This window comes from Pantherophis guttatus, chromosome 4 (assembly GCF_059756535.1).
Source record: "Pantherophis guttatus breed Tessera chromosome 4, ASM5975653v1, whole genome shotgun sequence".
Classification (NCBI taxonomy): domain Eukaryota; kingdom Metazoa; phylum Chordata; class Lepidosauria; order Squamata; family Colubridae; genus Pantherophis; species Pantherophis guttatus.
The window spans coordinates 109,290,913-109,310,616 of record NC_142066.1 but is presented as its reverse complement, the minus strand read 5'-3'; the positions used below and the strand labels follow the sequence as shown (position 1 = coordinate 109,310,616).

General features: G+C 40.8%; 1 protein-coding gene across 3 annotated transcripts in view; it reads right to left on the bottom strand.

Moving 5' to 3' along the window:
- Positions 1 to 19,704, bottom strand: part of NEK10 (NIMA related kinase 10) — a 213,081-nt gene that overhangs the window by 44,739 nt on the left and 148,638 nt on the right. For all 3 annotated transcript variants that reach the window (XM_034404000.2, XM_060685795.2, XM_060685794.2), the window contains one exon: positions 1,004 to 1,114. In XM_034404000.2, coding sequence (XP_034259891.1) covers positions 1,004 to 1,114 — 111 coding nt within the window. The remainder of the gene's footprint in view (positions 1 to 1,003; positions 1,115 to 19,704) is intronic.

Here is a 19,704-nt window from a genome sequence, read left to right as displayed (position 1 = left end):
TATAGTTGGATTTAAAAATTACAGCCTACAAGAAAGAGGTAGAAATAACAGGCTTACAAATGAAATCAGATGATGATTTAATTTTTTTTAAAGATATATGACTAGTAAATTAGAAGAGCAATGTGGATTATTTTCATATACTGAGTTTGCAAAAGGGATTTTGCAAACTCAGTATATGAAGAGTGGCCACAAAGGAATTACAAAATGGTCCAGATAATGAAGACATCAATTTGAAGAAAAGAGATAAAGAGAGTATGAGAGAGCAGATGTTAGAAAAAGAATTTTAATACAAAATTGGTTTATTTGATTAATGTTAAAACAATGGCTTCTTATTTTTGGTAAAAAAATTTTTTAACTAGAACTGACTATTTAAAGAGAAGAAATGGGGGAAATTGTTTAAATAGAAATAGAGATATAAATATATAAAGAAGGATTCAAATGGGATGTAATATAGTTTGTAATGCTTACGTTGTTTTTTTATAACAAATAATGGGTTGCTATTTTGGTGATGTTTAATCATGGTTATTTTTGGTAATGTTTAATTATTATTTTTTACTAGGATTGGAATTTGATTATTTGAAGAGAGGAAATTTGTTTAAATAGAAAAGGAGAAGTAAATATAAAAGGAAGAAATAAAAGTGGGTGTAATAGTTTATTACGTAGTACTTATTTCTGATAAATTCCTACTGAATTTTTTGCTGAATAATATGGAAAAATATTTAGAATTAGACTCCAAACTTTAATATGGCTTATCTCACAAAACAGTAATTAAGTCCCGTTTAAGCATCATATTAAATGTTTGTTATAAATTGCTACATATCAATTAAATTTCAATCATTCTTAAAATAATAATTTGAGTACCCACTTATTATGAATAAAATATGAAAAGTTTTAAACATTGAATATCTTAAACTTTGAAAACAAGTCCTCTGAATATATGGCCCACATTTCAAACAGGGAAAAAAATTCTGTAATTGTAGAAATGTTCTTTTGAATACTATACCTTCTTAATCTCAGACTTCAAATTACATGGATTACTCTGCTGACTGAATAAAGATTTCTTGAATCTCTCGATAATCCTTCTGTTCAAATTGCAATGAAGTGTTGGTGGCAGCTGTTTGAAAATGCAGAAAACTCTTATATGTTAATGAAAAACTGCATAATTAATTATTCTTAACTAGCAAAGTAACAAGAAAAACAGCAAGTAATTTTTATTGTTGGAAAATATATTTTATAGTATTTAGCATGTATTTACCTCTCTATTACTTCTAATTTATTAAGTACCTTGGACTGTTTAAAGCATTTCATATTCATAAGGTCACTAATCCCTCAAAATACTGCAAGTTATGTATCTTAGTATCAATGCCCTTATTTCACTGTGGTGGACTGGACTAAGCAGCAGTAACTTTTTCATGGTTGCATAACAAAACTGTGGATTTTCAGACAACTATAAAATTTACGAAGTACAAAAGTACTTTCAAATGCAAAATATCCAATGTACAAACTGATACAAGAAATTAAACTCTCTTATAACTTTTAGTGAACCATATGTAGTAGTGCTAAATAAAAGTGATAGCCGACAAAAAATGAAACAAATTATACTGTCTTGCACATCTTGCCTTCTTTCATAGCTCTCGTAGCCTTCTATTATCCGATAAAATCACATTTTGCCTTCTGAAAGACTTTGTTTTCCTTTGTTCATAAAATTTCCCCTTCTTTTTATACCTATGTATCAGGTGGGATTCACTTACCTTCCCTACCGGTTCACAAATGTGAGCTTGCACGCATACTCACTTCACTCACGCATGCCATCTCTGCACATGCGCAGTAGTCGCACATTACATCTGGGCAGGTTCCATCGCATTGACCCATCCTATCCAATCAGGCAGGGGAAATATAGTGTGAGCACCATCAATTAAAGAACTTCAACTAGTGGAGAGAGCATTCTCTATTTTGTCCCCACCATATGGAATATTCTTCTCCTAGAGGTGAGGCAGGCCACCACATTCCTAGCCTTCCAAAAAGGAATTAAAACATGACTCTGCAGCCTTGCATGGAGAGCCTAAAGGAGCAGGCAGTCATGGGGTTGGTTAGTGCCATGAAAGATCTCAATCATTTTTACCAGAGTTAATTATTCTCGGCTTCTTAAAATGTTATTATCATCACACTGAGTACATTGGGTTACAAGCGTATTCCACAATTTTCAGTCCGCAGCTAGTCTCTGCATCTTTCCATTTACTGTGAATGTTTTTCAGATCTTCTTGAAATGTTTGGTGCATAAATGTTATTATAATCATTTAAATTTTTTAACTTAAAATTTCAACTTTAATATTTAAATTTTTATATACTGTTTTATATTTCAATGTTTTACTGTATACCTCCCAGAGTCCCTCTTTGAGGAGATGGGTGGTTTAGAAATATGAAAAATAAATAAAGTATTTATAAAAGAGTGGTTTTTTTATTTCATGTTTTTAATAGTCCATCTCTCTTTTTTATTATGCCTACACAAAGACAGAGCAACAATTTCCCAGTAAACTGATTCAAAATATGTTTGTATGTTGTGCAAAAAAAGAGCTTTTAAGTGTGTTTATAATTTGGAGACCTTGGTGCTCTCTGAGCTTCATTGGTTGCTTGCAAATGTTTCATTACCTTATTAGGTAATATCAAGTTACCTAATTAAGTAATGAAACATCTACATGCAAATCCAAAGTCAGAGAGAACCAAGGACTCCACAGTTCAACTTTGAGCTAGATACAGTCAGGTCCAGAAATATTGGGACATCGACACAATTCTAACATCTTTGACTCTAAACACCACCACAATGGAGTTGGAATGAAACAAACACAATGTGCGTTAACTACAGACTGTCAGCTTTAATTTGAGCGTATGTACATCCAACTCAGGTGAACGGTGTAGGATTTACAGCAGTTTGTATATGTGCCTCCCACTTGTTAAGGGACCAAAAGTAATGGGACAATTGGCTTCTCAGCTGTTCCATGGCCAGGTGTGTGATATTCCCTCATTACCCCAATTACAATGTGCAGATAAAAGGTAAAAAAGTAACAATGTGCAGATAAAAGTATTAAGAAGGGAAAGTTTGATTTATGATTATTATTCTGTCCCATTACTTTTGGTCCCTTAACAAGTGGGAGGCACATATACAAACTGCTGTAAATCCTACACCGTTCACCTGAGTTGGATGTACATACCCTCAAATTAAAGCTGACAGTCTGCAGTTAATGCACATAGTGTTTGTTTCATTCCAACTCCATTGTGGTGGTGTATAGAGCCAAAGATGCTAGAATTGTGTCGATGTCCCAATATTTCTGGACCTGACTGTATACTGTATTCTTTTCTATTGTGTTTATAATGTCCTAGGGATCTAAGACTTGAAGCACCTTCAATGAGTCCCTTAGGAATAGGGCGGTATATAAATTTAATAAATAAATAAATAAATAAATAAATAAATAAATAAATAAATAAATAAATAAATAAATAAATATAAAAATTACTGTTTGAGGTCAAACTTGATTTCAAAAGTTGAAAATTGAAGCTTTATTTATGCTAAAACTCAGTCCTAGTGTGTTTGTTTTCAATGCCAGTGCTAAATTCAAGATAATGTAATACAGGAAATAACTGGTACATAGTTATGCTAATTAGTTTCATTTATAGTAAGAATAAGGGGGGTTAATTACCATATTTTCCGGCATATAAGACGACTTTTTAACACATGAAAATCTTCTCAGAAGTCGGGGGTCATCTTATACGCCGGGTGTCGTTCTCCTGTAACCAGGCAGACCAGCCCGAAAGACTCTGACGAGCCTTAAATGGCTCTGGCGATCCAAGCTCTGACGATCCCAGCTTTGCCTGCTAATCAGGCAAGTCAGCTGGGATGCCAGAGCCATGTAAAAGGAAAAAACTTTTTTCCTTTTACGTGGCTCTGCAAGCTCTGACGATCCCAGCTGAGTTGCCTGCCAATCGGGCAATGCAGCTGGGATCGCCAGAGCCCTGTAAAAGGAAAAAAGTTTTCCCCCTCCAGCTTGCTTACCTTAGCTGCTAATCGCAATGCTTGCCTTGCTTCGCTTGCCTGAATCCATTCCATCAGCAAGCCACTCCCTGCCTACAATCAAGCAGGCAGGAGTTGTGGACTTCAACTCCCAGAATTCCTCAGCCAGCAAAACAAAGCTGGTTGAGGAATTCTGGGAGTTGAAGTCTACAAGTTTTAAAGTTGCCAAGGTTGGAGACCCCTGTTCTATTGGGTAAGTTTTTTTCCCCTTTGGGAGCTGTAAAAAAAATAGTTAATTGGGTTTTTTTTTAGTTGTTCTTTTTCAGACCTAGGCATTTAAAGTTTAGGAAGTTTTAAATTTAGTTTTCATATAAAAATAAAAATAAAATAATATTTATGCAGCTTTCTGAGATTTAGTGTGTTTCTGTAGTGTTTCACTCTAACTACACAAACATACAAAATCTCACAAAGCTGTATGTGGAATTTGGTGTGTGTAAAGTGTGAAAGTTGTTTTTTTGGGCTTTTTGTGGCTGTGTGAGGTTCCTGCTTGTTGCAGGGGCCATTTTGGGTCTAGCACAGCTGCCTTTACATTGTGGGTGAGCCAGTTGTATTGTGTTGTGTGTGTGTAAAGTGTGAAAGTTGGTTTTTTGGGCTTTTTGTGGCTGTGTTAGGTTCCTGCTTGTTGCAGGGGCCATTTTGGGTCTAGCACAGCTGCTTTTACATTGTGGGTGAGCCTGTTGTGTTGTGTTGTGTTGTGTTGTGTGTGTGTAAAGTGTGAAAGTTGTTTTCTTGGGCTTTTTGTGGCTGTGTGAGGTTCCTGCTTGTTGCAGGGGCCATTTTGGGTCTAGCACAGCTGCTTTTACATTGTGGGTGAGCCAGTTGATGTTTTTTAATTTTTATTTGGTGTGCGTTGGAAGAGGGGTAGTCTTATACGGTGAGTATAGCCCAAACCCTATATTTTAACAAGAAAAGTCAGGGGTCGTCTTATACGCCCAGTCGTCTTATACGCCCAGTCGTCTTATACGCCGGAAAATACGGTATATATAATTTATGGAGAGATTCTTGTTGCTGTATTTTGGGTTAAAGCTGCCTCTTTTAACAATTGTTCAAGGTTATTTATCAAATACTGAATATATAACATACAAAGGCATAATGTAGTGGCAAAGGCATAATGTTTTCATATAGGGACATTTCGGAGTAAATAAGGGGCTCAGGAGGATTGCTTCACTCTGAATGAAATTGAGTAAAGATGTCTCAGTGACTGGATTTTAATTCCTGCTTTGTTTTCAAAGATTTAGATGAGTGGAAATAAGGTAAGAGGTTTACATATTTTTTTTAAAAAAAAAGCTTGCATGATTTCTCTCAGGTCTGAATGAAATCTGTTGCCATGGAGACAGAATGGAGAAAGGATGCTAGAAGTCCAGAAATGACAATGAGAATTCTCGTTTTAGACACTCCAGCTTAGCTTGTTAGAAAGGGTCCAGAACTGATTGCTATCAGAGACCCTATAGAAAAGGATGTGAGGAAGTATTTGAAGACTGTGGCACTTGGTCAGCAATCTTTCAGAACTCTCTAAAGAAATCTGCCTATACTGGGAATATTGTTCGCATTATTTTTTGTTGTAAGCTGCCCAGAGTCCCCAGGGAGTTGGGCAGCATAGAAATGCAACAAATAAATAAATAAATAAAGAGTGGTTGCTTTCCCTTCATTTAAATATATGGTAGAATCTATTAGATTGCAGAAGAATTCCAACATTTTTCCCATGAAGCTTACATTGATGCACTTCTGTTCAATCATATCCATCTACAAAGTTGGCAGATGTTTTTCCTATCCCTTAGGTAGGAAAAACATCTGCTAATGTCCAAAATCCTTCAGTGGAGTTTTGCATCAGACATTACCCTGAAGACCAAATACAAAACTGAGCACCCAATATGGTTTTTGTTTCTATTTGAGTGAGAAAAAAATCAGGGTGATGAATAACATACAAACTTCATTATAGCAGTAGTGCAGAGATTGTATGAAAAGGCTGCAATTCTGCATACTGGATGGTTAAATCTATTGTTGGAAATAGCAACAACTGGAAAAATTGGCCTCATTTGGGAAAAAATAATATTTTAAAAATCAGCAATATACCATACAAGAAATTCTCTGCATATTTTCATAAATGGTTCAATGGTTGCTTCAATGGTTTATTTGAGCAAATCCTCCTTTTATTTTTCACTTGTGAAGTTTCACTAATCAAAGAACAAGATTTTCATTTCTCAGATTCAATACCATTTTTCATGGCTTAATGAATAGCACATTTTGCCAAATGGAATTGATATATTTGACATTTTTTTAGTTAAAGGATGTTAATTCCAACTATTTTGGAAGATATGGAATACTCCTCCTTCTATGAGCTCTCTTCATTTTCACATAACAGGATACATATATGTCCAGTCAATCTCTTTATTTTGCTTTACCCTCATGATAAAGTCTTAAGCTTATCTGCACTCACTGAATAAGATAACCTTAAATCATCCTTGCTTATTTTGATTTTTCCCTTAAGTTGGCAGCATTCTGAGACAGTTTCAATATTTGTGGAATCTGATACACTCTGCTAATTGTTCTGATGCTGATCTAGTCAGGTGAATTGGAGGAGTAGGAGCAGTCTCTTTGGCCATTTCAGGTTGCTGCAGGCATTCTCTATAGTCTCAGGCAAGTGAGCCCAATTGAGACATGATCCATTCAGTAAAGAAGTTGCCTAGTTCAGTTGTATAAAATATCTTGCTTTATTGAGCAGTCTTTAGCCAATATTAACTGTTGGGTGAGCTGCTTTTGATAACAGGTATAACAATCTTTTAGAAGAAGCATGTGGCAAAGCTTCTCCTTCTTATGTCAGCACTAGAGTAAATGCAGCTTGAAGTGCTGACAGAATAGCTTTCAGGAATGGGTACAGAAAAGTTTATGCAGATACAGTTTCCTACTGTTAACTAAACTTACATGTTAATAATGTTATAGATCAACGTATAGCATAGCATTATGTCTGATTTTGAAAATGAAGATTTTAATTTTTATATATATATATATATATATATATATATATATATATATATTTCTTTTTACATATAAGAATTTTGTTTTTTATTAAAAAAATATATATTATTAAATATTATTAAATAACAAACCACATTTCATCCATTCAAAAGAGGGAAGTTGATAAAATCTGCTAAAATAGCAAACAGGTTTAAGGTAGAAATAGGGAAAGTAAGAAATCTTGCAACATGTGATAAGATGCCTGAGCACTGAAGAGGTCATTCATAAAAGAAAGTGCAAGAATACTGAGTAAGCTGATCACAAGATGTCCAAGGGGAAGTGACTAAGTGGAAAGTAAAAAATAAAGACGGAAAGCGTAAATATAAGATGCCAATAAATATAGATATACTACTTAATTTTGATTATTGGAAGACAATTTAGACCACAATTCAGTGCATCTTTACTTAATGCTCACTGTGCTAAATGAAATTTACCTTCAAAGTTAATTCAAAACTGCAGTCAAATAGAGTAACAGAGGTATGCCAGAATAAAAAGGATTATATAGAAGAGACATAGCAGAATATACTAGAAATGAATGTATATATCAATTTCAAATTATTCTGATTTCTCTTTTTTAGATTTGTAAGGTTCTGAAGAATTAAAAAAGGCATGTAAGGAAACTGTATATATAATTTCTTCACATACTTGTTTTTGTTTGTAAACTTCTGTACAAAAAAAAGCCCCCTTTGAAAAAAGTTCAATTCCTGATGTCATCATGGATATACTGATATAATTTTCTTCGCAGCACTATTGAGTAGTTTGCTACTGTCTTTTTTGTTTTGTTTTGTTTTTTGGTTTTTTTTTTGGTGGGGGGGTATACTTTATAGACTTCCTGTCTTTAAAAAAAAAAAAAATCTAATCTAGAGCAACACCCATTCAACTATTAAGTAGATCTGATCCTGCTTAGCTTTTTAATATAGCACTGGTTAGGTGCTTTGTAAAAATCTAGCAAATATGCATTTTAAATAACTATTTTTTTCTTTATGATTTGGTTTGAAATTGAAAATAAAGAAAAATATTCCCATTTTGATGCAAAGACACAAATTAGTGTTTTTAATCAAATGTGTAGCTTTCCTATGCCTTTGTTTTCTCTAGCTTTGTCATTCATTACATTTTATTTATGTACTGTTAATATTTTATTTCTGTAATTAATATATACATATATAAACATCACACACACACACACAATTACAGAATCATCCTTTTCAATAGTAAAGTCAGTTGATTGACTGCCTATCAATTTGAAAAAAAAGAGCTATCAAATAATAGCAATAGCACTTCAAAGTACTTTACAGCCCTCTCTAAGCAGTTTACAGAGTCAGCATATTGCCCCCAACAATCTGGGTTTAAAATAAACATTGGGAAAACAAAGATGATAACTAAAAATATGACAATAAATCAAAAAGAAGAATTAGAAAGTGTAACAGGATGTGAGATGGCAAAGATTTCAGCGTATTTGAAGGACTATTCAAATGAGAAATATATGATAGAATGGAGAAGATGGATAGATTATATTCAAAGTAAATATCGGACTAAAAAATTTCAAATAGCTTACGAATAGATAGAGAGATGTTATTATGTATTCAAATTTAGTTTGGTAAATGGGGAGTTAAAGTATTAGAGGGATGTAAGAGGTTATAATTAATTAGACTATGTTAGATTATGATTGTTGAATGTTATACCCTGTATTTTGCTCTGGGAAGTAGGGAGGGGGGTGGGTGGGAGGGGGAGGATTGGGGAGGGTGGAGGGAAGGGGGGGATATATATGTAAACTTTTTAAAACTTTTCAATAAAAATAAATACATAAATAAAAAAGTAGGATTCACACAAAGAAACACTCTGCGCCAAACTAGTCAATCAAAAATAAGTGAGCTTCTTGGATAAACAAGAAATGTGGAGATAAGAAAAAGAAATAAGAAAAACTGCCTTGCACAATTACAATTATTATGGAGAAAAGTGGATTAGTTATAAAGAAATACAAATAGTGATGTTGGAAATATATTTTTCCCAGAAAATATTTGGAATGTAAAAAAAAAAATATTGGAATATAAAGGAATGTACAATTGTCAAATCAAATCTAGCACAGTTTGAATAGTTTTGAAGAGCAGGATGGATGGGCCAATGGGAGAAGGATCCAGTGAAAATAAGAGATCTAACAGATTTATAAGGTTCCTGATAAAGACTGGAGAACTCTTCAGATTCCCCTGATATCTATTGATATCAACTTTAAAAGGTTCTTTAATCTTCCAGAACAAATTCAGACTGCATGCATAGAGAAAAAAGACAATTTATTTTGCTACTCCTGTTGGTGAAAAGAAATTGTAGTAACCTATGAGGAAGGATATTTATATTTCACTTTAGCACTTGCTAATACTAAATTAGGTAGACATGTGCCTAAAAGTTATAGTGGTTTCTGCATGCCTAGGTATTCCAAATGGTTTGATAAGGATAGAAAATTCCAGCAGCTTTCAGGAATCATGAACCATTGAAAACTGTGCATAATTGCTTAAATTACTAACTATTCAAAAAAATCCTTCAGGATTATTCTGACAGCCTGGTTTCCTGCTGGCTGTTCATATAAAACCCAAAGGCAAGTATGCTGATAAGGAGAAGCTGGAAATAGAACACAGTTTATTTTCCCATATAGCAATAGCATTTAGACTTATATACCGCTCTACAGGGCTTTACAGCACTCTCTGAGCGGTTTACAATGTCAGAATGTTGCCCTCAACAATCCTTATTTAAATGACCTCGGAAGGATAGAAGGATAGGTCAACCTCAAGCCTGGCAGGAGTCAACTCAGGCTGTGGGATAATTTAGCCTGCAATGTGCATTCTAACCACTGCACCATCAGAACTCTATATAGAAAGTATTTTAAGGTCAACAGCAGACAGTTTAATATTAAAGTTTTGGGGGTTTGGAGAAGAAACTATAGAGTTAGGTAGTGCATTCTAGGCACTACCTGAAGTCATATTTTCTGCAGTCGAATTTGGAGTGGTTTACCTTGAGTTTGTATCTATTATTTGCTCGTGTATTGTTGTGGTTGAAGCTGAAGTAGTCATTGACAGGTAGGACATTGTGGCAGATAATTTTATGTACTATGCTTAAGTCAGACTGAAGTTGGCATAGTTCTAAGTTGTCTAAGCCTAAAATTTGGAATCTGGTGGCTTAAGGTATTTTATTGCGGGTAGAGGAATGGAGGTTTTGTCTCGTAAAATATCTCTCGATTGTATTTATGTCCGATATGCAGTGCGGGTTCCAGACAGATGAGCTGTATTCAAGAATTGGTCTAGCAAATGTTTTGTATACTCTAGTTAGTAGTACAATATTACCAGAGAAGAAGCTATGCAAGATTAGGTTAACAACTCTTAATGCCTTTTTGGCAATGTTGTTACAGTGGGCTCTGGCACTTAGATCTTTAGAAATTAGTACTCCAAGTTCCTTGACAGCGCAGGGGTGAAATGCTTCCAGTTTGGACTGGATCACCTGATCCGGTAGCGATGGCGGCGGGTGGTTCGGAGAACCAGTAGCAAAAATCCCTGCACGGCCCCTCCATGCCCAGCTGAGCCGCGTGATCATCAGAGGCTTTTTTTTTTACTTTTAAAAGCATTTTTTCTACAACCTCTTCGGCCGAAGAGGTTGTAGAAAAAATGCTTTTAAAAGAAAAAAAAAGCCTCTGACAATCAGGCAACTCAGCTGGGATCGTCAGACTTTTAAAACCATTTTTTTACAACCTCTTGTAAAAAAAAAAGTTGCCACGCCCACCCAATCACATTATTCCACCACCAAGCCATGCCCACAGAACCAGTAGTAACAAATTTTACATTTCACCACTGTGACAGAGTGAGTGTCATTTACAAGGTCATGTCCATCTAATTTATATTTTATATTTTGATTTTTTTTGCCAATGTGCAAGACAGAGCATTTGTTGGTTGAGATTTGAAATTGCCACTTGTTAGACCAATCTGACACATAGTCAAGGTCTTTTTGAAGGGTAGTTGCATTGTCGATGGTGTTGAATAGTTTAACATAATCAGCGAAGAGAATACAATTGCTTTTAATATGATCGGAAAGGTCATTTATGCAAAGTATGAAGTGTTGGACCTAAAACACTGCCTTGGGGAACACCATTATTAACATGTACAGGATTTGATAGAGCATTTCCTATTTTGACCACTTGTTGTCTGTTTGACAGGAAGGCAGCTATCCATTTATGTTGGAGTCCAGAAATGCCATATGATTTTAGTTTTAGAAGTAATTTGTCGTGTACCACTGAATCAAAAGCTTTACAGAAGTCTATGTAAACTGCGTCTATTGCTTTGCCCTGATCGAGATGTGTAGTCCATATGATTTTGCAATCTAGTAGTTGTAGATTACAGGATAATTTTTTTCTGAAACAAAACGAACATTGTCTTACCTGAATGTTCCTTTTCGGAGTACTGCGACTGCAGTCCATAGCTGGGTTTCTTCATCATCAGTTCCTTTTGACTGGGTGATATTTTAGACACATCTCTCCTCGCCCTGTGGCCACGCCCCCTGCTCCCATAATGCACCAGTCTTTGAACGAAGGCGCGACCACCTAAGATAGTCCAAGAAAAGACCAACAGGTCGACAACAATAACAAGTCCAGACCGGTACAGACACCAGTAGTCCAATAATAGAAGAAAGGAAAAACAAGGGAGGGGATGGACTGCAGTCGCAATACTCCGAAAAGGAACATTCAGGTAAGACAATGTTCATTTTCCAGAGTACTGCTCCTGCAGTCCATAGCTGGGATATACCCAAGCTCAGAAAAACAAGGGTGGGAAACTAAAGGCCCCCAGAGTCTTGCGTCGCCAGAACACTCTGCAGGACACAACGGCCAAAGGAAGCCTCAGCCGAGGCAAATGAATCCACCCTATAATGTCTGATAAAAGGTGTCACCGAGGACCAGATGGCAGCCCGGCAGATGTCAGAAACAGATGCCTGAGTGGCCCAAGCAGCTGACGTTGCCGCACTACAAGTAGAGTGAGGCAAAATCCCGGCTGGGACCTGCCTGGCCTGACGTTCATAAGCAGTGGAGATGCACGCCTTAATCCACCTGCCCACGGTTGATGGAGATATTTTTTGGCCCAAGGATCTTGGATGGAAAGATATCAAAAGGGCCTCCGTTTTCCAGAACGACTCAGTCCTGCGAATATAACGCCGGAGGGCCCTGCGCACGTCAAGGGTGTGCCAATCCCTCTCACGTTGGTGCTTGGGCGACGGACAGAAGTCAGGAAGGATTAATTCCTGAGCGCGATGAAAATATGAGTTCACTTTCGGCAAAAAGGCCGGGTCCAGGCGAAGAACAACAGTATTAGCGTGGAAAATACACAAGTCGTTCCGGATTGACAGAGCTGAAAGTTCGGATATCCGTCTGGTGGATGTGATCGCCAAGAGGAAGGCGACCTTATAAGACAAGTACTTAAGAGACACAGAGCCCAGCGGTTCGAAAGGGGGACTCATAAGCGCTTGAAGAACAAGGGAAAGGTCCCAGGTCGGATATCGACAAACCGGAGGTGGACGTAAGTTCATAGCCCCATGCAAGAATTCTCTGAGTTGGGGATGGTGAGACAGAGACGAGTAAGGCGGACAGCGAACTACAGTGGACAAAGCAGCAGTCTGTCGACGAAGGGTAGACGGCGACAAGCCCTTGTCCAGGCCAGACTGTAAGAAGCAGAGGATGTCAACGACCTGAGCCGACGTAGGGTCCACCAAGTTGTCAGCACACCAGGCGCAGAAGGCCCGCCACGAGGCCTCGTATATGCGCGATGTCGAAGGTCTGTGAGACGCCTGTATAGTGGTTATGACAGAATCGGGGAGACGGTCCTTGCGCAGGATGACCCGCTCAAACGCCAAACGGCCAATTGGAGCCATCCTGGATCTGGGTGGAACACCGCTCCTTGGCGTAGAGAGAGACGGCTCGGTGGGATCTCCCAAGGGGGAAGTATGGACAGAGCCACCAGGTCGGCATACCACGGCCGACGAGGCCAACTGGGAGCCACCAGCAGAAGTTCCGCACATTCTTCCAACAACTTTCGAATGACTTGAGGAATCAACGGAAGTGGAGGAAAGGCGTACAAGAGGCCGGGAGGCCAGCGGCACCGTAGAGCGTTGTGGTCCTCTGCCATCTGAGTTGGGTAACGTGTCACAAATCTGGGAAGCTGGGCGTTCGCCGGACTGGCGAAGAGGTCCACAACAGGCAGGCCGAAGATGGTGACAGCCTCCTGGAAAATCTCGGGATCCAGTTGCCATTCTGACTGCTCTATCAGTTGCCTGCTGAGCCAATCTGCTCTGGACATTGTCCACGCCCGAGATGTGATCGGCCTTCAGAGACAGAACGTGACCCTCGGCCCAAGAGAACAGCTTCTCTGCTTCCAGCATCAGGTCCCTCGACCTCGTGCCCCCTTCCTTGTTTATATGGGCCTTGGCAGAGATATTGTCCGTGAGGACGAGAACGTGCTGGCCCCGCAGCAGGGACTGAAAGTGACAGAGAGCTAGGCGAATCGCTCTCAACTCCAAGATGTTGATGCTCAACGTTTGTTCCGAAGATGACCAGCGGCCCTGCACCATCTGATCATTGAGATGGGCTCCCCAGCCCAGGAGACTGGCATCTGAGGTCAATGTCAGCCAATCCGGGAGCAGGAACTGTGTGCCGAGAAGAAGGTTGGGACCTGTCCACCAGTTGGGGGACATGGAAATTTGAGGGGGGAGAGAAACCTTGTGGAGAGAATCGCTGCGACCCGTGCGTTGAAAGGGTAGCAGGAACCACTGCAACGGCCTTGTGTGTCTGCGCGCCCATGGCACTATCGAGAAACACGAGACCATTTTTCCCAACAACTGGGATAGATGTAGGAGAGGAACAGTCCGCTTGGATTGAATGAGCCGAATCAGGTTGCGAATGCTTTCCGCCCTGTCCGGGGATAGGGAGACCTGGCCCCGAACGGAGTCGATCACCGCCCCCAAGTGTTGGAGAACAGTGGTCAGGTGTAGATGACTCTTTGGGAAATTGATCGAAAACCCATGGTCCTGAAAGGAGCCGATGACATGGGCCAGGTCCCGAGATGCTTGGCTTCTGGAGGAGGACAGGACCAGAACGTCGTCCAGATAGCACAAAACCCTCACGGGTAACATCCGGAGAGCAGCCGCCACCACTCCCACCAGTTTTGTGAAAGTCCTTGGAGCAGATGACAAGCCGAAGGGCATTGCACAGTATTGATAATGGTCCTCCCCAAGTTGGAAGCACAGGTACTGGCGATGGGCCGGGAGGACCGGAACGTGCAGATACGCCTCCTTGAGATTGACAGACTGGAGGAGGTCGCCCCGTCGCACTCCAGCGAGGATGGATTCCAGGGAGTGCATCTTGAACCTGCGGTAGTGGACCGACAGATTCAGCTGCTTCAGATTTAAAATGGCTCTCCAACCCCCCGAATGTTTGGGGACCAAAAAGAGAGTTGAATAGAAGCCCTTGCCATGCTGATCCAGTGGAACAGGTTCTATTGCACGGATAAGGAGCAGGTGGAGGACCTCCTTCCGCAAGAGAGCCGCCTTGTCGTGGGACAGGTGGGTCGGACAGCGGACGTAACGAACCGGAGGGCGTCCCAGAAACTCGATGGCCAGGCATCGAGATACTGCCCGAAGAATCCAGGCATCCCTGGTTGAGCGTTCCCATTGGTGGCTGAACAGTTGAAGCCGTCCGCCAATGGGATCCTGCAAACTGTAGTCATTTGCCTCGACGGGACTGGCGGAAACCGGCTCCACGGAAGGGACGTCTGGAGCTGCTGGTTCTGGACCTGTCCCGAAAACGCTGTCTGTCCGATGATCGGTCGGCCCCAGGAAAAAAACTGGGCTGTGAGTAGGGGCCCCCCGACCCCGACAAGGCCCGAAAGGGCTGACGTTGAGAATAGGGTGCGTAGCGCCGTTCCGGTCTGTGGTACGAAGACGCGGGCATCACCTTTCTTTTATCCTTGTCTTCAACCAAGACAGGATCCAGGGCAGGACCTTAAAAGGGGCCGCCGCCAACTTCCACTTTGCTTTGGCATCAGCTCTCCAATTTCTGAGCCAAAACAGTCTGCGAGATGTCACGGACAAGGACAAGGCCCTCGAGGCGAACTTGACCGAGTTTAACGAGGCATCGGCCAAATATTCGGTGGCAGCCACAATTTTATTTATATCTTGGTGAAGACGTGTGTCTTCCGGCGGTAGTCTCTCTTGAAGTTGCCTCAGCCAAAGCAACGTGGCTCTATTAAAGAACGACATAGCAGTCGCCGTCCTAATTGTCCAAGCAAGGGATTGATGCTCCTTACGAAAGGAGAGTTCAGTCTTTCTGTCCTCTGATTTAAGAACGTCCAAAGCGTCCGAAGACAAGAGCGAAGAAGAGGAAAGGCTTGCAATCGGAGGGTCAACCACAGGTAAGGATAATAAAGAGTCCAATTCCGGAGCCCCACAATATAGCTTTTTGTCCAGGCTGGTAGGACCCATCAGAGAGCCCGGTTGAGACCAGGGGGACTGAAGAACATCAGCAAAAAGTTGAGGGCATGGAATAAAGTCCTTCCCCGGCTTGGATGAGGAAAACAAGGCCTCATGAGGAGCTGAGGAAGTAGAAGGTTCAGCAGACGGGACTCCCATATTGGTGACCTGTCGAGCTTTATGCAGCAGTGATTTAAACAACAAGGGCCAGAACAAGCCTGAAAAGGCAGGGGTGTCCGGTGCAAGGCCTTCATCCTCCGAGAATTCCAATTCCTCAGGAAGCTCCCCCTCCTGCTCGGAGTCATCAGAAGAGATGCGAGCCAACCGGGATGGGGACTTGGAACGAGCATGAGCAGTTGAGTCAGAAGTACAAGGCTGAGCTGGAAGGGGCTGCTGAAGAACAGATTGGTGGAGTCCAGCAGCCAATATAGAGGAAAGAGCAGTGGACAACGCCGCCTGTAAGTCCACCTGGGGAGTCAACAGCTGACCATCTGGACCCCGAAGTCCGGCAGCGGTCGGGGTAAACGTTGCTTCTGCCCGACGGGAAGATGGAGCATGAGGTTCTGCAAGGCCCACGGTTGAAACGTCAGGTAAGGACATGGAGGCCCTCTTAGCGCGGAAAAGACCAGCCGGAGCCTGAGAGGTGGAGGTGTCACGATCCTCACCGAGGTCAGGAACGGCATCAGGTGCCAAAGAAGAGCTATGTTGTGGAGATAGCTGTTGGCTGGGAGCAAAGACAAAGGCCGAGGTGGCCTGTCTGGCCCTATCGTACTGCCTCTAGAGTGCCTTGTGTCGGCACTGGGTGTCCTTCTCCGCCGCTGATGAAGGCCTGCGCTGGCGAGAATCAGTATGAGTGACAGTAGACCTTCCACGCGATTTAGATTTGTGTTTGGACGGGGCCCTTGGTGGACTGGGCTCCCGCTCCGAGTCAGAAGACAGGTATGAATCTGCCATCTCAGGAATGTGAGCCAATATATCTATATATACAAATGTTTTTGTGCTTTGTTTTTTTTTTATATTGTCTTTATGATTTTTTTTGATGTTTTTGATGTTTTGATTTCTTGTTTTTTTTTTTTTGATATATACTATAAAAATTATAACTATAAACTTTTATAAACTATATACAGTAAACACCAGTAGCCTTGTATGACGGGGCAACAAAGAGGTGCAGTAGAAAGGCCCAGGGAGCCCCCAAAGGCGAAGGCCAATAAGGTGGCCCAGAGCAGGCAAGGCTAGCCTCAGGCCCCAGCACCACAGGGACAGCAATGAGGCAGAGATGGCTAAACGAGAGTCCAAGCAATCAACGTAGGCGAGAGCGAAGTCAAAGGTCTGCCGCCAAGGAAGGGGAACGACCAGCCGAGAGATTGACAGAAAATGGCGGCCAGAACGATGACCGCCCCCAAAATGGCACCCGCAGTGCTCGGGACCGCGTGGGCTGATAGCGGCTAGCTCAGTGCGTGCTCTGAAAGAAGTCCCAGCAACTCGCACCTCAGACCGGCAATAAACTTCAAAAGGCGCCGCCCAAAGGTCGGACGCCTCGCTCTCTCACCACCAGCAGATTGGGACGGCATGGCGCTCCAGAGACTGACGATCGAAGGATCTCCTCAGCGCAGCACACTCGGCAGGAAGGGAGGCCCGGCTGAGCTAATCTTCGCTCCAGCCAGCAAGCGCCGAGTAAACGTCAGAGCCTGCAGGGCAAACCATGCAAGAATCCGGAGCCGCCTCAATGAGAGCCGATACAATCCGATTCACAGGAAAAGGTGTGTGGGTGATCACGGCGATCCGCAACACCTGCGCTCACACCAGCGGCTGTAATGAAGGGTAGGGAACCGCCCCGAAGGGTCGGAAACCCCTGGCTGCAGTCTGACGGCCGTCAGAAGCCCCGGGGGAGAACGGACTGGCGCCCCAGACTCGATTCTTGCTCCCTGCAGCCTTCTTTAATACAGGCTCTCACCGAGAGAAAAACTAAACAAAAATAAATAAAAACCTGAACGCCAGAAAGCTAAAATCATGTAATGTGAACACGAAGAGAGAAAAACACACCAGTCTTCAGTGACTGAGTGAAAAGACTGGTGCATTATGGGAGCAGGGGGCGTGGCCACAGGGCGAGGAGAGATGTGTCTAAAATATCACCCAGTCAAAAGGAACTGATGAAGAAGAAATCCAGCTATGGACTGCAGGAGCAGTACTCTGGAAAATTGTTTGTTAGAAAGTAGGTTGTTTGTCTCTAGGTGGAGGGTAATAGATTGGTTAATGATTGATTCCATGACTTTGTAGGTGATGCAACATAAAGAGATTGGTCTGTAATTTTCAACTAGGCTAGGGTCTTCCTTTTTGAAGATAGGGATGACCTTGGCTTCTAACCATTGGTAGGGCAAGGAGATGGTACTGAAAGATTTTTCAAAAATTATGCAATTGCAGTGGAAAGCTTTTTTAAGAAGTATGCACATAGTCCATCAGGTCCAATAGATAAGAGATGGTTTTAGATTGTGCAGTGCCTTTTCAACGTTGTCTTCTGTAAAATCAATATGTATAAGATCACCGTAATCATTGTAATTGTCTTAGTACGACTGGGAAATGTTGGGTATGTGTTGTTGCTGTTTACAAAGACTGATCCGAAGAACGTGTTAAAGAGATTGGCTTTAACGGTTTCATCACTAGTCTTCGTGTTTGGTCCTTTTAGAGGTTATAGAATTATAGAAGCACGGGTGGATTTTATGCGTACTATAGAAGGTTTTCTTCTTGCTTGATGTGATAATTGATGTATTCAGTCTTTATTTGTTGGCATAAGTTTTTGTAGTGGTTTTTGAAGTTTGCTACGTAATTAGTTTTGTTTTTTTGCCAAAGAGATTTTTTTCTGGATTATAGTTTCCTTATTGTTATTGGTAGTTTTTTTTTTCTGGTTTTGTGGGATATTAGTGGTACGTAAAGTTTAATGATTCTTTTAACTCAGCACAAGAAAATGTTGTAATGGTTGTCAGCAGTATTATAGCCAGTGAATAGAATTTGCCAATCAAGATATGAGAGTTCATTGTCTATAAGATCATAGTTGGCTTTTTTAAAGTTATAACTTGGAATCCCATAATTATGATGATTTTTGAGAGGGCGTAAATTGAGACAAAAGTCAATCATGCTGTGGTCGCTATTGGAGAATGGTTCTATTATTTGTAGTCCATAAATTGAATTTAAACTGTTGCAGAAGATGAGATCAAGGCAGTTGTTGAGTCTAGTGTTGTTAGTTACTAGATGATCAAGTCCCAGATTAGTTACAGTATTGTACAGGGTTGCATGTATAGGCTCAGTTGTACATTCATTTAGGGTCCAATTAATAAGTGGTAAATTAAGGTCACCAAGAAAGATTATTGGGTGTGGGCAGGAGGCTGCCCAGGTTAGTAGTGAAGTTAACTTGTTCACATGTTCGATATCGTAATGTGAGGCTCTGTAACATAGTAAGAATAGAAATATGCTATTTAAGGACAGGTTGCAGATGATTGTCTCAGGAAGAGCAAGTTCCTGTGTAACTTGAATATTTTTTAGATGTAGGGACATTTTGTAGAAGATAGCAACCCCACCTCCTCTACGGATTTCACGATCTGACCGGTAAATATGATAGTCTCTTACTGTAGTAATGGAGTCAGGGAACGATGTATTCAGCAAAGTTTCACAGACAAATATAATGTCAAATATAGTCATATTTAGTAAGAATATAGCTGTATTTAGTATTCTCCTGTTGAAAGTATTTATAAGGAGAGGGGTGGGGATGAGGTTTACTGGGCTTCCACTAGAGATATCATAAATTACCAGAGAAACCAGGATAGGCAATTCTGAAAGAGCTCTTATTTTAATACAGGGAAATACAGGCTATTAAATCTGAGTTGGATTGAGCAGAATTTACACTCCTGAAGACTTGTTAACTGGAGACTGAATGAAAGTCTTCCAAGTAGAATTTGACAAGCATAGGAAAGCTTGTTAAAAGTGAAGAGGAAGAAACTCTGCAAGACTGAGTTTTTCAACATAGATTGCCCTGCTAAGAATCAAAGATTATGAAAATTTTCATCAGTCGAAGAAGCCTGTCAGCCTAACTCACAGATGGAAAATGACCAACAGTACTTGCTTTAAATCTAAATGATAAT